We start from the raw sequence: 18,830 nt of genomic DNA, 5'->3' as shown, positions 1-18,830 counted from the left end.
GCACATCTGTGAAACCACCTAACTTGCTTCTTGAAATGCAGACACTGAGTCAGGTTCCTGATTTTTTGGACCACAGCAGGAATCCCTTAAGCTAATCATGTCACCTTAGTAGCTAGGTGACATCAGCTGCCTGGAAGAAATGGGCGTTTCCATGGGGTGGTGTATGGAATAGGAAGAGGCAACTGTGAGGCCTTGGAACTGCCCTGTGGGCAAGAGGCTGCAGTAACAGACGCAGTTCTCATACTAGCTTTGTGATTTGGGGTTAACTTCTCTGTGCCCCAGTTTTCTCATATGTGAAATGGGAATAATAATAGTACCAACTAAATGAGGTTGTTATGAAGTGTAAACGTGAAGTGAATAGAATGTTCTTGGCACGTGTAAGCACTCAGTGAGTGTTAGCTGTTATCATTATAGGGGAAGGTGATAAAAGGAAAGGAAGGAAAGGAGAGGAAGGTTGAAGTCAGTAGGAGTTACATTTTTCCTGCGATGCTACTTTCCTTGGCTTGGTTCTCCTTTGCCTTTTTTTGCAATGGAACACACAACCGGAGGACCCAGATGTGAAGGGCCTCCAAGGGGAGCTTAAGCTGATCAAAACTGGGCCACAAGGGTGAAGGAGAACCATCATCTTGTGACTAGAATCTGCTCTCGGCAAACTCTTCCCTATCCTCCTGGATGGGACTGATCATAGCTTCCGAAGAATCACCTTGGGGGTCAAGTGAAGGGGAGATTGGAGGCAAGGTAGAAAGGGAAGGCAAGTTCCATACCACATACCACCTCTGCATCATATGAAGTCCAAATATCACTCTCAAATTGGGAAACAGCACGAAGAGTTAGTTGTACAGTAAACTCTTGGGAGTCGTTTAAGGCATTTTGCCTATAATTTTCATCCATCAATTCAGTGGCCTTGTCTAAGACACAGTACCCATCTCCAAGATGCTTCAAGTCTTGTAAGACAAAAGACTACTATGACAGAATCCATTGAATGCTAAACTGGGGAAACAGTGGCTACAAGCAAAGCCCTCTGGGAACGGATGGATGGTCATATTGAGGAGATATCATCTGACTTGCGCCTTAAGGTGTGAGGCACATTTCTTCTCCATCAAATATTCAACTACAACATTGGCTCTCCATGGTGGGGGTGTTTTTGGGGTGGGGGGTAGATTTCAGAATGTGGCTTTCTAAGACATAGATTGGGGTGTGTGTGGGGGGGAGACAGAGGAGAAAGGGTATGTGCCATTGGGCAAAGCTGTCCCATTCCTGAACCCTGAAAACACCTAGACTGTTCTGGGATATGTGCCTGTGGATCCTGCCTCGCTCAACCTGGACAGCCTTCAAATACACACACACACACACACACACACACACACACACACACTCACACGGAAAAGCTGGTTTTGCCTCACAATTCCACCATGTTGTGGTGGCAAAGTCAATTGATCTGAGTAACTGAAGAAGCCAAGACTGAGAGGCTCCCACCCGGCACTTCAGGCGGTCACCATAGTTGTGTGTGTGTCTGCCCCATACAACCCTGGGGGTCTCATCGTGAACATACATGTACCTCTGAATTCTCTTCCTGCAGTGTGATGTATGGTGGTCTATTTCTTTAAAACAGGCAGTCAGTCGATCCAACACAGATACTGAGGGGAATGATCATGGCAAGAGATCTTTCCTTGGATATATTTTTTTAAAAATCCTCAAAGGAATAAAATGTATACAATTTGAATATTCCTGAGACAGATAAGCTCCTTCAAATAAGGGAACTCCTTCCTTAACTAGAACTAAAGGGGAAAAAAAAGAAATGACCCAACAAATTCCTCTATACCTTCCTCTAACACTGCAATGGTACAATACTGAAAGTCGTTTGCCTCATTATTCTGGAACAAATTTACACTTGTCTTAGGAAACAGGCTAAGTGTTTCCAATAATTTAGAGAAAGCATGTCCTAGTCGCTGTGTGGAAGCCACACATGTGTGATAACAGTGCACACAGCACACCCATGGAAAAAAATAACAGTGCTTTTACTTAAGAGAAAGGAAGGATAATGGTTACTTAGAAAGTGTCCCAGACAAGCTGTCAAATTGAATTCAGAGAGCTGGAGTCTGACTCCGGGACAGGGCTGGCTGGCTAAATTCCCTTGGGATTGGGGTTTCCTGCCTGCTACAGTTTGGAGACAACGACTCTTTGTTTCCAGCTCTCTCTCTTTCTCTCTCTCTTTCAATCTCTCTCTGGTGAACACACACACACACACACACACACACACACACACACACACACGTAGCTCTCCAAAGAGGGTCAGATCGAAAGCAGACAAAACATTAACTCTGGAATTTCAAAGAAAAACAGTTTTAAAAAAAGTAAAATGGAGAGAGCAAGCTACTGTCTATTCTATAATCATAAATCCTGCCTTTGGACCACAGAAACAGCACACGCTCTCTCGCTCTCGCTCTCTCTCTCTCTCTCACACACACACACACACACACATACAACACACATTCAGCAATCATCCCTGCTTTGCTAAAAATGGATTAGGGGTGTTTCACCATAAAGGAAAAACATATAATGACAAAGTTCTTAACAGGCCCTCCTGTGAGGCCTCAATACCCTTAAATTCTAAGTACATGTTAACCATCTAACCTGCTCCATAAGAGAGGTTATTTACTCCCTAAAAATAACAGGAGCTCACCTCACAGTGGTACACATGTTCCAGAACAATCCCCCACGTGCTGCTCTGTCCGAGGCGTGCCCACACCCAACCCCACACTCACCCTCCCCTCCCGCAGAGACACTACACTCAGGAGGCTGCCCGAAGCCCACTCTCCCCCAAATGCTGTACTCAGAGACGCATCACCCTCATTCACTATGCGACACACACAGTACACAGCTTTAGGAATACGTATTCTGAGCTCATCTCTGTGTCTTTTCCCATCAAAACGAAACTTCTCAAGGCATCTTTTATTTTATTTTATTTTATTTTTCCAACGTTTATTTATTTTTGGGACAGAGAGAGACAGAGCATGAACAGGGGAGGGGCAGAGAGAGAGAGGGAGACACAGAATCGGAAACAGGCTCCAGGCTCTGAGCCATCAGCCCAGAGCCTGACGCGGGGCTCGAACTCACGGACCGCGAGATCGTGACCTGGCTGAAGTCGGACGCTTAACCGACTGCCCCACCCAGGCGCCCCTCAAGGCATCTTTTAACTTGTGGAAAATTTCAGAGGCGTAGAAACGCAGAGACAGAAGTCGACGGAAGCGTAGAGGGCCCTTTATCCTGCTTTAACAAGCATGGACTCAGGGCCAGTGTCCTTTTAGCTCTCCTCCCATCCACTCCCCCTCCCCAGCCCCCATTATTTTGAAACAGATTCCTGGCTCTGGGTTCCTTTGCTGAGCTTCCTGTCCCACAGGGAGACGCCCAAGGGGACTTGGTCTCTCAGCTTCACGTGAGCCACCCAGAGTCCATGCAGGGCCCCCTACCTCACGCCCATGTCACCCATGAGCCTTGTTGGGAGGCCTTGCTGCTCCCACAGGGCATGCTCATACACCCCCAGAGAAGCTCCCCTGGTCCCTTTCCCCAAATCGAACCTGAACACATATGGCGCCTCCACACTGCGGCCCCCACACATACATGGCAGGCCCAGACCCACTGATTGGTGTTGGGGTCGACCACCTTCCCCTGGTTTCCACAGCCATTTCCAAAACTACCATACTGTAGACTTCCAGGGGTGCCCCATCTTTAACTGCGACCTCGAAAATTAAATCATCTAAAGGACACCCCAGAGAGGATGTAATGCAGGGGGAATGGCAAGATCTGGTGATACATCACCCATACTCCACCACACACTATTTAATTGCTTACTGGCCTAATCTATAGATCTCTGATTCCAATCCCCTTGATGGCAGGTGCTGGTTGGCACACCATGTTTCTGGGGCTCCGCCCAGTGTCCCAAACACGGTAGGTTCTTAATAAATGAAGAGGTGACGGAATAAGGTGGAGAAGGACGCGAATCACAGAATTTTGGTCCCTTTCTGACCAAGGTACCGAGTGACTTTAAGCTCTGCCACTTGCCTTCACTCCCCGTGTGGTCTCAGCCGGACCCACGTTGCCTCTGGCCTCACATCTCTTTGGGATTTGCATTTAATGATTCTTTTATCGCTCCATGAGTCTCAGAGAACTTCTTGTACCTAGCATGTGTTTTTCTAATTGATTATATGCAATTTCATTTTACTCCTTACGAGTTCCACGTGCATCTCCCCAAGAAGACCTTACGCACCGCCGGTGTCTCACCCGTGGTATTGCCACGCCAGGTGATATGCTAAGGTACCCTTCTCAGCCTTCGGTACAGTGTCAGCAAATGGGAACCCCTCAAAAATATTCTAATTATTTTGCAATAATGCCAACTATTATTACAATTCATGGAGCAAACATGGAGCACTTATTGGAAAGTCAGATACCACACTAATAAGTGATTTATGAGTACTGTATCAGCCCTCGAGGGGTACTAAAATTGTCCTCATGTTATACATTAGGAAACTGACACAGAAAAAGTAAGTGACTTGTCCAGGATCATACAGTCTGTGTACAGATCTTAAGGTTGTGTTTTTTTTTTTAGCTTATTCATTTATTTTGAGAGAGAGAGAGAGAGAGAGAGAGCATGAGCTGGGGAGGAGCAGAGACAGAGAGAGAGAAAAAGAGAATCCCAAGCAGATTCTAAGTTGTCAGCACGGAGCCTGATGCGGGGCTCGAACTCATGAACTCTGAGATCATGACCCGAGCCAAAGTCAGATGCTCAACTGACTAAGTCATCCAGGCACCCCGAGGTTTTTTTTTATATAATTTTTTAAATGTTTATTTTTGAGAGAGAGAGAGAGTGAGACAGAGTGAGAGCAGGGGAGGGGGCAGAGAGAGAGGCAGACACAGAGTCCAAAGCAGGCTCCAGGCTCCGAGCTATCAGCACAGAGCCTGATGCGGGGCTTGAACTCATTGACCACGAGATCATGACCCGAGCTGAAGTCAGACGCTTAACCAGCTGAGTCACCCAGGTGCCCCAAGGCACCCCGAGTTTTAATGAAGATAATACAATGCCGAAGTAAGAGAGGAATACCTACCTTAGGTAAATTCAGAGCATGAATTAAATAATTTAGTTAATTCAAATTATCATTACATGATTGAATTAAATATGTTGAGATGATGATATGAGAAACAGCCTGGAGGGAGGAAAGAAGCCAGAGGCTTACGTTTGAGCCCTGCTCTACCCTAAGACCTGGATGACTTCAAATGAACCCCGTAATCTCTGTGCCTAGTTTTCATTACCTACAGAATGAAATAATAATAATAATAATAATAATAATAATAATAATACCAGCCCTGCTGTCTCATGGTGATGGCATGAGGCGCAAATGAGATAATGGATGTGCAAATGCTTGGCAAACAATAAAGGGCTGCAAAAAAGGGGCTGTTGCTATGTGCACAGGTCCCTGCCATCTGGAAATCTCCTTGAGGGAAGCCAGGCTCTTGTTAGCACGATCTTCAGCGCCAGTTAGGCATTTCTCTCCAAAGGATGCGGAAAGGTAGTTTCTCCCCCTCTCTTTCCCATACTTGGAGTGTAAGCAGACAGACTTTTTATCCATCAGCCAAGGCAACTGCTAGCGATGGCTATTCCACAGGCTGACAATCCACCCGCAGTGGAGAAGTGGTTTTGCATTTAGCAGCCGGTTCTGAAAGCCTTCCCAGGCTGGGGCAAGAAGCTCAGTGCTACATGGGCCCTTGGCAGGTTTATGAGTTCCAGGAGTTAATAAACAAGGAGCTCAATATCCTCTGACTTTTGGAGAGGCAGAGGCATTTAAATAGATCCAGCATGAGGAGCTAAGGAAATGAGGGTTTAGCCATGCAAAGCAGCCCTGGACCAGAGGGGTGCGCTGATGACTGCATTTTAATTTTCCAGCTGAGAGCACTGGGGGTCCCTAAGGTTTACCCAGAAAACAAGGTGGAGCTCTGACCTGCACCCCCAAACACACTCCCACCTCCGCATGGAGGGCAGAGAGAACAGGTTTGGAGTTAGTGGTCCCGGCTCCAGGTTGCGGATGTACTTGGTAAGGCCACTCAACTTCCAGAACCCCAGTGTCCTCCCTATAAAATCAAGGTACCAATACCATATGTATTATTTAGATACATACGGTGAGGGCTTATAAGAGGAATTTCTGAGATGTGAAGTGAGGTGCTAATGTAAACTTGTTAAAATCAGTGATAACGATCACATCATCAATGACAATGATGAGGAGAATGAATCCTGATCACGTGGTCCCTTCACTCAACCCACACCTTCATCAGTCAACCTGTAGGTCCTGTGCTTCCTTCTAGAGAGGCCAGGAAAGGTCAAGATCAACCCCCCAGTGCATCTCCAGGAAAACCCTAGTCGGGGGAGGCTCTGAGCTGGGTCTCCTTCTCCTCTTTCTGGTTTGTGTCTGCACTGTAGCATAGGCTTCCCAATTTGGGCTGCAGCTTATGAGAGTAAACTGGAGAGCTTTAAAAAATTCCCAATGTGCATGTGTCACTCCTAGATATTCTGAAGTAGAATTGGTCATGTCTGGGGCCTGGGAATCAACATTTTAATTTTTTTTTTTCATTTAAATTTTTCATTTTTTTTATTGTGCCAAAACATCCATCGCAGAATTTACCGTTCTATTTTTCAGTGTACATTTCAGGGGCATCAAGTACGTTCGTGTTGTGTAACTTTCACCGTTGGAACTTTTTCATCATTCCAAACTGAAACTCTGTACCCATTCAACGACAGCTCCCCATTCCCCCCTCCTCCTGGTCCCAGGAAGCATCGTTCTATGTTCCTTCTCTATGGATTTGTCTACTCAAGGTGCCTCGTAGGAGTGGAGTCGTACAATATTTGTTCTCGGGCACCAGTGTTTTTTAAAAGCTTTCTCAGTGATTCTCTGTGCAGTTCAGACTAGAAGGCAGTGCCAGTCAGGGGTTGGGTATGACTTCATCTTTGAGAAAAGAGAACAGTACCGGGGCATGGAAGGAGATGACACTGGGGAAAACTGTGGCCACAGGGGAAAATAATGGGCAAAGTTTCAGATCTCTGCTGCGACAACATATAGGCCAGATACTGTCTGCATGGAAATCGGGCCAGAAGGGAAAAGCTGTATTTGCCAGGGAGACCATCTGAAGCAGGGAAACCTCGACTCCTACAACCTGGAGTTGAGTCTTTGCTGTGCTGTTGACCAGCTGTGTGCTCCTTCAGCGAACCACTTAAAGTTGCTGAACCTCACTTTCTTTCTCCGCAAAACGGAGAGAGTCTTAACTACCTCTCAGGATGTTTCCAGGTCAGAAGCGGAGGCAAAGCAAGAGGGTGTCTAAGGTATTACAAAACCTTATATAGACGACGGTTGTGGCTGCTATCGTAAATGGGTAACAATTGCTTCCGTCCTAATGTATTTTTTTAAAGTGCATTAGCCTTGATAAGTAAAGTCAAGCGAGCACAACTGTTTTAACTGGGTCCAATCCGCGAGTATAGAATACTTTGGGTAAAGCGGCTTAGAGACTGCTATAAATTAATTTTAAAAATCAAGCCTTATTTCCTGGGCACAAATGACCCTCCGAGGGTGCAATCATTTGCAAGAGACAAGCTGGAAGGGTGATTATGCCATTTTAAAGAAAAAGGCACTCTCATTTGATAAGTGAATGGAAGAAGCACAATAGACATCATCTCTTCAACTTCTTTCCTTTGTGTGTGATGCCAGCACCTGCCCTTTGTGAGGCACAACACACACACACACGCAGGCACACACGCACACACAGCTCTGTTGCTCTAGAAGAACTCTGGGCTTGTTTGGGGCTGTGTGTGTGTCTTATTCCAACAACGTGGAGTCAAGGTGGCTCGGTGTTTTCTCTTGAGTTTTCCATTTAATGTTTTCAGTAATCAAGACAGCTATTAGAGAAAAAGCAGGAGAGGAAGAGAGAGAGGGAGACAGAGAGGGAAAGAGGTGGGGAGGAGAGTGAAAAGGATGGAGAGAGAAGCCTGATTAGCTTTGTCTTGCTAATGCACTTTGTTTTGTGGACGATGGGCCTTTCAGACAGATTCAGACCACCTCACAAGGGGGGAGGCAACACAGAAGCAAGACAGCTCAAGTGGAAAGCTTTACTGGGGACAAAAGATGCACCTGCAAAGCACAGACTTAATGGTCTCTAGAGGCCAGGGCCGATGTTGGGAGATAAATGCCCCGGCACCACCTGAATGAGGTCCTGGCAGCGTGCGTTTGCCTGGATACTACAGTTAATTCATTTCAGAAGAGGGGTTGTTGCCCAGCAAGAGCGAGCTACTCCTGCAATAAGCCTGAATAAGCCCAGTGGCACTGCAAATGCTCGGCCGCCCTGTACACAAAGGAGCCAAGGGAAGGAAATGCAGTATGGTAGGTAAAGGAGAGGGCTGAAAGCTAAGACCCCTGGAGGAGTAATGAGCTGCAGCTCATCAATGCAGCTCAATTCAGACTTGCTTCTAAACGAAAGTCTTTATTTTAAGCCCATTATCAGATATTCTCTCATTGGCTCGGCCCCAGTCTCACTGGTTGCCAGCAGGGTTTAGCCTGAACAACTGAAGGAACTTTGAAGGATCTCCTTCTTTTCCTTTCCTCCCCTTCCCTTTCTCCCTCTCTCCCTTCAGTCCTTCTTTTTCGCTTACCCCCTTCTTTCCAAGAGCTGGATCCCTATCCTCAAATGAAATTTTAACTCAATAAATAAACCAGATCAAAACAGTGTGGCCCTGATGAAGGCGGAGCCCTCACCTGCGGCTCTAGAACATCCCTTTAGAAGCCCGGAGCTCAAGAGTCAAACCCCTACTGACTTAGTTCAGTCCTTTTATTTGACAGGAAACGAAGATGCGGGGCATGAAGTGATCTCCCCAGACCAAGCCAAGGGTGCCCTGACCTCGAATTTAATATGTTTGCCACTATAATATATTTTCTCTATTATAGACATCTGCAACATGATGTTAACTAGGTCAGCAAGTAAAATGTGGCTTGGACTGCAGAATGAGTCAATATGACTTTAGCTTTCACGGCAAAATCCAAAAAAATGTGATTCGGAAAGGAAAACAGTAGCATGAATAGGATGGACCCAGCATGGGGTAGGAGGCGGGGGAGAGGAAATAAACGAAACCACAAAAGTTTAAAAGCAGATTCACCATGTTGTATATTCCTTTCACTAAATTCTCTGGTTATCATCTGATTATAAATTGTTAACAGGAAACACAAAGTCCTATGTGATCAAAGGTGTGACCGTGGCCAAAACACCCATGCTTTTTGGGTCTGCCTCCTCCATAACTCACGAGGATTCTGAATCAATGTTCCTTAAGGCTTTTCTGTTAGAAGAGCTTCATGTTTCTCTGAAATCTTATGCTGAGCTATACTACATGCAACCTACATGGGAAATTTCTGCCTTCCTTCATTCAATTTTACACCACATGTACATTATATATATATATATATATATATATATATATATATATATATATTTATATGATTTACTGTCATTATATATATGTACAATATATATATTGTGCATTATTATATATTATATATTATATATATATAATATATATATGTATGATTTATTGTCAAATTGCTTTCCATACAACACCCAGTGCTCATCCCAACAAACTGAGGGTTGATGGGGGTGGGGGAGAGGGCAAAGTGAGTGATGGGCATACAGCAGATGTACATGAAAGAAAAAGTGGCAAAGTAGAAAGTCAAGGAAGGGAGTATGTTCATCAGACTCCTATTCGCTCTTTAAGCCGCCACTCAAAATTCCCCTCCTCCGTGGATTTTTTTTTTTTTTTTTTTTTTTTTTTTTTTTTTTTTTTTTTTTTTTTTTTGCCTTGGGCCGATTTTTTTCACTTACATTTTTTTCTCCCTTAAACCAGGTACCACGAATCATTCACTTGTTTAAATGCCTGGAATCTAACACAGTATCTGGAACAACACATCCTCACAATGTTTCGTAAATAAGATGTGGAGAGGTGCTATTGCAATCAAATCCTCACTGGTAAATACCATTTGTTGAGGTTGTTCCTGTCTCTCTCAACTAAACCAAACCCACTAGACCAAATCCCCACATCACCACTTTAAAAATAAATTGGCGGGGCGCCTGGGTGGCGCAGTCGGTTAAGCGTCCGACTTCAGCCAGGTCACGATCTCGCGGTCTGTGAGTTCGAGTCCCGCGTCAGGCTCTGGGCTGATGGCTCAGAGCCTGGAGCCTGTTTCCGATTCTGTGTCTCCCTCTCTCTCTGCCCCTCCCCCGTTCATGCTCTGTCTCTCTCTGTCCCAAAAAAATAAACGTTGAAAAAATAAAAAAAAATAAAAAATAAATAAAAATAAATTGGCATTGCTAAAATTTGTTAGGAAAAAAAAGAGACCCTTAAAATGTGGCTTTGCAAGAATCCTTAAAAATCTTCATTTCATGATCTTCAACAGAGAAAAGCCCCCAACTTCCAGCTTTGAAAGGGTGCAGTCCTCTAAGAGCAACAGCTTTTATTTCATGGGGTAACAATGTCAAGTCATATCTTTGATATCATTACAAGATATTTAAAAACCTTGCTGTATTTTTTTAAATGTTTTTATTTTTATTCCTGAGAGAGAGAGAGAGAGAGTGTGTGTGTGAGCAGGGGAGAGGGGCAGAAGGGGAGAGAGAGAGCCTCAAGCTCAAGCAGGCTCAGCAGGCTTCATGCTCAGTGTGGAGCCCAATGCAGGATTCGATCCCATGACCCCAGGATCATGACCTGACCTGAAATAAGAGTCCGAGGCTCAACAACTGAGCCAACCAGGTGCCCCAAAACCTTGCTGCATTTTTGCAGTTAGTGCAAGCGGGATATGCTTTGGCTTCTTGCCTTGTATGCTAGAAAAATCTGAGTGGAACAAAGGATTTGGTGCTTGAAAATTAACAAAGGGAAACCTCAATAAAATGGAGTTGGGGGCCAGAAAGAGAGACCTAGTGGGGGAGGGGGGCAGTACCACTCACATGTCAATTACAGGAAGAATGGTCAATTACAGACTTCAACAGATGTGTCAATGACCTACCACAACAGATGAATCCCAACAGGAAAGAATCATCAGTTACCGGTTCCAACAGGGAAAGATGTACATTACATCTCCTGTAAGAAATCAGCTACCCCCTGCACCTCAGCCAATGAGAAGCTGTCATCACCCCCCCCCACCCCGAACTCTTACTTTTCTCCAGTGGACTTACATTCACAACAACTCCTCCCAACTTCCTCCATGTTCTCCATAAAATAAGTTCCTCTCTCCTTTGTTTGTTGGGCTGACCTATGCTTTCGCCATAGCTTGTTTATCCTGAATTGCTATTCTCTGCCCTTCCCACATAAACCAGTTTTTCCTCATAAAATAACCACAGATCTTGTTTTTAAGGTTAAGAGTGCACCGATTTGGAGTTCCCCACGCCAATCTTAACAGCATGGAACCGTGCCGTTCCTGGGACTGAAGAAAAGGCATGAGAGAACAGACTCACCTTCTTTGACACTCAGTCGTGAGGACTGGTCTGTGTGGGAGGTCGTGTTATAGGCCAACAGTGAACCTGTAAGGCAAAGCAAAAGCACGTTATAACAAGGGTAGATCAGGAGTAGAAGATGGGAGGAGAAGGGAGTCAGGAGGGGAATAGATCCGGGTAGGTAAGAGAGACAGATGGCTCCTTGAGAGAAAGAGTTCGTGGAATCCATCCTGCCTCCTGCGGGGAATGTGTTTGATTCCTGGAGCTCCGGCCAGAGCTAGTTAGGACAGAATACCCGTGAGTGGGGCACGCACAGCCCTCCCCAGCAGCCATGTTTACGGTTCTGAAGCTCCTGGGTGTCCACACCCCATCATGGCAGGAGCACAGGACTGAGACTCTCCCTGTGCGGCCGTAGGGAAGTCTAGACTTTGATTTCTGCAGCAGCAAAACGAAGGGGTTAAACTACAGGAGGAGTTGGCAAGCTTTCTCTATAAAGACCAGATAGTAAATATTTTAGGCTTTGTGGGCTAACTGCAGTCTCTGCTGTACATTCTTCTTTGTTTTTGTTTTGTTTTGTCTTGTTTTGTTTTGTCCATGGGCCAGAGTTGGAGCGATCTGGCCTGCAGTTTGCAGTTTTGCCACACCCTGGAGAAGCGGCTATACAGTTCCTGCGTGCTATGGTATCCGGTGGGTTTACAGACAGGTCATTTTACTGGCGGGTGAGATGCTTGGGTATCGGTCACTGAGAATGGAGAGGAGTGTTGGCGGTTGGGAAGGGGTCAGGATGGCAGGAGGGCCGGTAGTAACCCTTGCCTTCCTTTGCAAATGTCTGAGAGAACACAGCTGATCGTGGGGCACAATACATTCAATTTCCAGAGTGCTGCTACCCCATCTCCTAAGATGAACCCTTAACGCGTAACTACTCTTACCGGGCACTGCCCTAGGAATTTCACAGGGGTGACAGTTCTTTTCTGTTGCACGTAAAAACTCCCCCTTTCCCCTAAAATGGGGCTCGTTCCTTAGTTTCAAAAGAACCCAAGAGTTTCGTTTTGTGAAATGTAGGCATGTTTGCAATTCTCCTCCAGAGTCTCCTGGGGAAACTCACAAGTGCCCTCAAGACCAGGGCTGGGATGTGCTTTTGCAGACGACAGGATAAGCCTGCCATAGGTGTTGGAGGCTGGGGAAGTCTTTGCAAATTTTCCCTTCCCTCTGCAGACGGGCGGCTGACTTGGGTGCCAGGGCTTAGGACAGGGGATGGGCTGGCAGACACTCCTATTTTTAGCCTCCAGTCATGGCGGGGTTGCAGGAGCACAGCCGCTGCCTCACCCAGCTGTGGGCGTTTGGTTGTGCGCCTCGGAGAAAATGTGTGCCCTTCCAGGCCAGACAACGAGGGAGAGAATTTTACGGGAATCACCCAGCTGCCCAGCACCTATGACTTGTGGCTTGGGCGACCGTTCCTTCTAGCTCTGAAACCATTCCAAGCGAAAAAGAGGGGCGGGGTGGAGGCGGTTCTGAGACCACAATATGCCAAAGCGTGGATGTGTGCAGACCATTTTAGAAAGGAAACAGTCACGTGTATATAATATCCCAAGAACCAGAGGCATTTGGTTAGTCCATTCTGAAAAACATCAAGGATCAGGTGAGGCTGTGACAACCTCATTTCAATACAGTTGTTATGCAGACAAGTGTTGAAAGTTAGACCTGCCTCTTAACCCTTAGCTCGGTAACCTCCCTCAATTTACCCAATCTCTCTAAGCCACAGAGAAAATGGTGTCGGAAATGGGCTGGGGTGCCTGGGTGACTCAGTCGGTTAAGCGTCTGACTCTTGATTTCAGCTCGGGTTATGATCTCACAGTTTGTGGATTTGCACCCTGCGTCGGGGTCTGAACTGATGGTGTGAAGCCTGCTTGGGATTCTCTCTCTCCCTCTCTCTCTCTCTTTCTCTCTCTCTGCCTGTGCTCTTGCTCTCTCTTTCCATAAATAAATAAACTTAAAAAAAAAAAAAGCTTTAAAGGGCACCTGGGTGTTTCTGTCAGTTAAGTGTCCTACTTTGGCTCAGGTCATGATCTCATGGTTCATGGGTTCAAGTCCCGCGTCAGGCTCCGTGCTGACAGCTCAGAGCCTGGAGCCTGCTTCTGATTCTATGTCTCCCTCCCCCCGTTCATGCTCTGTCTGTCTCTCTCTCAAATGTAAATAAACATTATCAAAAAGCTTTAAAAACAATAAAATGGGCTAATAATAACATCTACTTAGCACAGTTGTTGCAACAATTGGATAGAATAATACCTGTAAAGTGCTCAAAAAAGACCTTGGTTCATAGTAAGTGTTCAGCAAATGCTAGCTGGTTATCATTACTATTTTTATATCCCTTCTCCCACACACACCGCAATGACATACAATGACCCCTTTATAAAAGAGCTTGCTGAGCGTTTGTCTTGTCTTCTGGACCTGGAGTTGCGGACGGGTTCTGCTGCAATAAGAAATAATCCTCCATGACTGGAAGGAGGTTAAGAAATAGAACCGAGCGTTCCAAGGGAATAGAAAAAAAAGTCTCAGGAGTAAGACCAAGAATGTCTGCCTTTCTGTCCCCGACATTCTCTCCCTCAGGCTGAAACCTCACGGCTGGAGCAAATAAAGAAAAATGATGGTCTCAGAGGAGCAAACTGCCTGAGTCATTAGTGCAGATTTAGCTGAGAGCACGAAGCTTAGATAAACCACATTTATTAAATTTTCCCCTTGGTGAAAGTTCTTCTTTGGGCACATATGAATTCCACAGGAAACTCCCAGAAAGCCAAGAGAAAGGGTCGTTTGACCTCTGCAAAGCTTGCATGAAATACATATTTCATGGTAACCTAGGAAAAGGATTTTGCCCTGAAGACCGTTCCTGGTTCAAGTTTCACTCCTGGAAGGAGGGGCTGGTTGGGGGGGCATCTGGCCTCCCTCCCAAGGGACTGACATCTTTTCTCTTCTCCGATTTTTACTTGACAAGTTCTTCAGGCTACAGGGGGTGGCACAGCACACCCTTTTCTTATGGGAATTTGTTCTGATACAAGAAGGTCCTTCCTGGAGCCTCGTCTCTCGCTCTGTTGCTTTGGATTTTCTTTCTCCTGCTTTGAGGCTCCATCTGTGTAGAGCTAAGGTGAGCTCCTAATCTTTTCTGACACGGTCCTGTCGTCCTGTTGGAGTAAACAGGCTGTGATAGGAGGAGGGAAGGCAACTCTCTTGAAAGCAGTATGCAGCAGACACTTTATATCTGTTCTCTCCTTTTATCCCTAACATGAGCCAGGCAAAGCCAGTGTCACCTTCTTCTCCTTTTACGGATCAGCACTGGGAGAAGTCAAGTCATTTGCTCAGGGTCACACAGCCACAAAGCCCAGGAAGCCAGGATTCCCATTCTGGTTTATCTGCAAAACCTGTTCTCAGACCAGCAGACCCTGCAGCCTTCAGGCTAAATCTAAGAAACAGACAAAACTCGCCTATGGTGTCGGCAATCAAGACAGTGGTTACCTTGCTAGGGAGGAGTGGGGGACAGAGAGAGGGCGCAAGGGGGCTTCTGGTCTACTCCTTGACCTGGGGGGTGATTATACAAGTGAGTGGAGGGGTGTCCGGGTGGCTCAGCCGGTTAAGCTTCCGGTTCTTGGTTTCGGCTCAGGTCATGATCTCACGGTTTGTGAGTTCCAGCCCCGCATCAGGCTCTGCACTGACAGTGTGGAGCCTGCTTGGGATTCTCTCGCTCTCTCCCTCTCTCTGCCTCCACCCCACTGGTGCTATCTCTATTGCTCTCAAAATAAATAAATAAACTTAAACAACAACAACAACAACCAAGGGAGGGGATTCCCTTTGTGCCAGTTTCTTGAGTTGTGCATTTATGATTTTTACTCGACTCTGCACCCTTCAGTTAGAACGTTTATTTATTTGCTTAATGTACGGACACAGGCATATAAGTATATCCGCGAATCCGGGGCCCCGGAAAGCATGAAGTGACTGCTGCCGAGAATGGACTGGCCTTCCCAAAGTGAAAACAAAAGGGAAAAATAATTTCCCCTTTTTGAGTCCATCCGTCACTGGATATCATATTAGGGATCTGCAAAAAGATGGAAATGAGCAGAGTGAAGCTTTGCAGGTGTGAGGTAGAGGCCCAACAATGGGTCTTTCTTTGGTTCTACGTTCCCCCCACGTAACTTGCTCTTCATCGGGGACACCTGGAGCCCGGGAGACAACCGTCCTCCTTCCGGTGCCAAAGCCTTTGTCTCCTGCCTATTGAATGTGGGTTTCCTTTTCTCTGGGCTGCATCAATGGCTCTGGCTGAAGTGTCGGGGTGGGGCGGGAGGAGGGAGCGGAGAAATACGGCTCCATGTTCTCAACAACAGGCCTGGCTGGACGACTGAGTCCAGGGCAATCTGGTCTTTTGTTCTGCCCGAATCCTGTTCTCTTTTACTGGTCAGATCCCGGCCTGGAAGGGATAATGCTTCACCAGCTTAATTGCCCGGACCCATCACCTTTGCCCAACCATCTGAGGCTGCCGGTGGGAAGGCCGCGGAACGCAAAATGTGTTTTCCATTAAGTTTAAATTAAAAATCGGACTCAAGATAGATACCTTTTCTGCAGCCTCCCTGCTGCACGATTTATCATTCTCTTGCGCCACCGCGATTTCAAAACACGGTCTCTCGGCACTTTCTCACAGGTCAGGCTCCGAAACACATACAGATCTCCACTTTTTGTAAAATGACAAAGGACTCCTTTTCCTTCTTCGGCCTCTGGCCACCCCAAGCCCAGAACCTTCTGGGCTCCCAGAAAGCCCAAACTCCCCCCAGTGGCCCTGAGTCTGAACTGCCAGCCGGGAGGGCTCTCACTTCCTCTGAGGTCCGTCCCCACCGCGCCTTGTGACGGCCCAATCTCATTTCCCGCAGCCCTCGGCCTGTAAATACGGCCTCTGCCAACGGGGTGTGCCCGACAGAGATACTGGTGGGGCCGCCTGGCGGGTCCAGGGTGTGGGGCGGCACCGGGAAGAAAGAAGGACAGGGTTAGCGTGGTGATAGGTTTGGCTTTAATCTGCCTCATTCCAGGAGGCCACAGGGAAGTTTCGGAAAGCATTTATCTCTTGGCGCAAATGAAAACAGAAAATGCTGTGGGGAAAGTGGCCTGGCCGGCAACATGGAAGCGTCAGGGGCACGAGGCTAATTCTAAGGTAGAGAAGGGAGGTTAGCTCCCTGTCTCTCTCTCTCGGGCCATCTCACGTCAGAGCATGAAGCTGCGGGCCGGATGGCCGACTGAGACTTAGGAGGCCTGGGGCTTAGCTCCCAGGCTGCTCTCCACTGGCGTCCGCCTTTGAACCAATTTCTGAAGCCCTCCAGACCTCAGTTGCTTTGGCTTTAAAATGGGGGTTATAAACAATTGTCCACGTGGTGTCCACAAGGGGGCATCCTGTCCCTGTACAGTGAACAATACCTGGGGAGATGCACACCTGAGCCCCGGTGTCCCCAGGGGACTCCAGAATCGTCCCAAGTACTGTGGGCATCCGTCCCAGCCCCCCGCCCCCACCGGCCCCCTCCCATATCCAGTGCGGGTGATGTTACAGAGTGCGGGTGTCGGGGACGGCTACTCTGTCTGGGACAGCTGAAAAGCTGAAGTACGGAGACCAAGCACTTCCAAGCAGGCCAGATGAATCCGGGCATGCCAGGCCACCAGACGGGGCATAGAGGCACTCAGGACACCACTGTTTCTTCTCCACCCCGGGGAAAATACATTTTAACATTGAAGTGTGGTGTCTGACATTTAAAGGTATAGCTCCCCTCCCAGACAACCAGAGCAAATGCTCCAGCACCTTTTGTGAAAGTGTGAATTTGGTGCTAGAGCTTCTTACCCCACACGGTTTCCTTGTTTTCTGTGCAAGTCCAGAAAGATCAGATACGTTGGAGGGATCCAACGAATGTGGCGTCTTCTGTGTCGAGGAGCTCAGCTACTTGCGCCCCACCTCTTGCCAGAGTGGGGGATGTTTGAGCCCCGGCCCCCTCCTCAACAACATGACAGAGGACAAAGCACCAGGAATTAGCACCCCTCTCCCCTGCCTCCACTCAGCTGCCCCAACCTCTGTCCCCAAAATACCGGCCTCCCTGCCTGAGCACAAAACATCCGCTGGAAGTAAGTCTGGAAAAACAATAAAGTGTTTGAAGGCATGTTGGTCGGCACGGGGAGGGTTCCCTGCAATCCTGCGTGCAGACAGTCACCAGGCACATACCTCCCGCAGGGGTCTTAGCTGGCCAGACACCGCCCAACACAGAGCGTCCCCGAGGCCAGAATCCGACGGGAGACACCAGTTGAAGAGAAGCATGAATCAAATTTTTTTTTCCCATGACGGTGCATCATTTTACGCTTAGGTTCCTCAAAAGGCCCTTGGACTATTACCATACTATGCTCTGGCAGGTTTTATTTTCTTTTTTTGAGCCTTCATACAGCATTTTAATTTTCGCTTCTGCAGGCAGACATGGTTTTTCTATCATGGCACCGAGCACTTCATATTTAGCTGTTGCGCTCAGCGTCGTATCAAATAGGCACCTTGTTCCATCTCCTCTCCACCCTGGAAATTTCCTCCGCTCATAAACAACTTTCTGGAAACTTCATATTTTTATTGCTTTGGGGGCATATCTACACATGTAGTTATGGGGCCTATCTTCCTCAACGTCTACAAATATTCTTGAAACGAAAGAAGGAAAGAAGCAGTGAGGCACGCTTTTTCTTGCCCTCGTACTTGTGGCCCCCAAAAGACCAACGCTTCGGCCCTCATGCTTCACAACCCGCTCACTCCTTTGCCCCTTAGTGTCTGTGCTCCTCTATCATGGTTACCAGGGGCGACCTTAGCCAATGCCTGAGCCGTTGGGGCAGGTGTTGGTCTTGCTTCAGGGTCTGTGGCCTGGGTTCTTTGGTGGCAGGAAACCCTAATGGGGACTTTGGTTGTTTATGGACCTGCCAGAAAGCAGGCCTGAATGGTTTCACATGGCATGAAGGGGAGTTCCCCACGTCAAGTCAGAATGCGCTTGAACATTTCCCCAACAAAGGCATCTGCCACGGAACCCCAAATTATTGGTCCCTTAAAGTGATTGGACGTACTGTCCATGTTGCTGCTGTCTCTCTCTTCTCCCACAAAGAAAGTACAGGGGCCAATGATTCCTGGCCCTCCACCATATGATGCCCAAAGAAGCGGAAAGGTAGGCTCCAACAGCGTCCTTGCTTTGCTGATCCATGCTTCTCGTGCCCACCTTACGTTGCTCACTTCCAATCTCTTCCCTGCCTGGCTAGCATCGCTGCGGGGCTCTGTGCAAAGAAAC

General features: G+C 47.3%; 1 protein-coding gene across 5 annotated transcripts in view; it reads right to left on the bottom strand.

Annotated features, from left to right (window-relative positions):
* Positions 1-18,830, bottom strand: part of FLI1 (Fli-1 proto-oncogene, ETS transcription factor) — a 130,380-nt gene that overhangs the window by 19,935 nt on the left and 91,615 nt on the right. For all 5 annotated transcript variants that reach the window (XM_045483447.1, XM_045483448.1, XM_045483451.1 and 2 more), the window contains one exon: positions 11,527-11,592. In XM_045483447.1, the coding sequence (XP_045339403.1) occupies positions 11,527-11,592 (66 nt within the window). The remainder of the gene's footprint in view (positions 1-11,526; positions 11,593-18,830) is intronic.

Source organism: Leopardus geoffroyi, chromosome D1 (assembly GCF_018350155.1).
Source record: "Leopardus geoffroyi isolate Oge1 chromosome D1, O.geoffroyi_Oge1_pat1.0, whole genome shotgun sequence".
NCBI lineage: Eukaryota > Metazoa > Chordata > Mammalia > Carnivora > Felidae > Leopardus > Leopardus geoffroyi.
The sequence above is the reverse complement of the archived record's forward strand: the minus strand, read 5'-3'. Positions and strand labels throughout refer to the sequence as shown.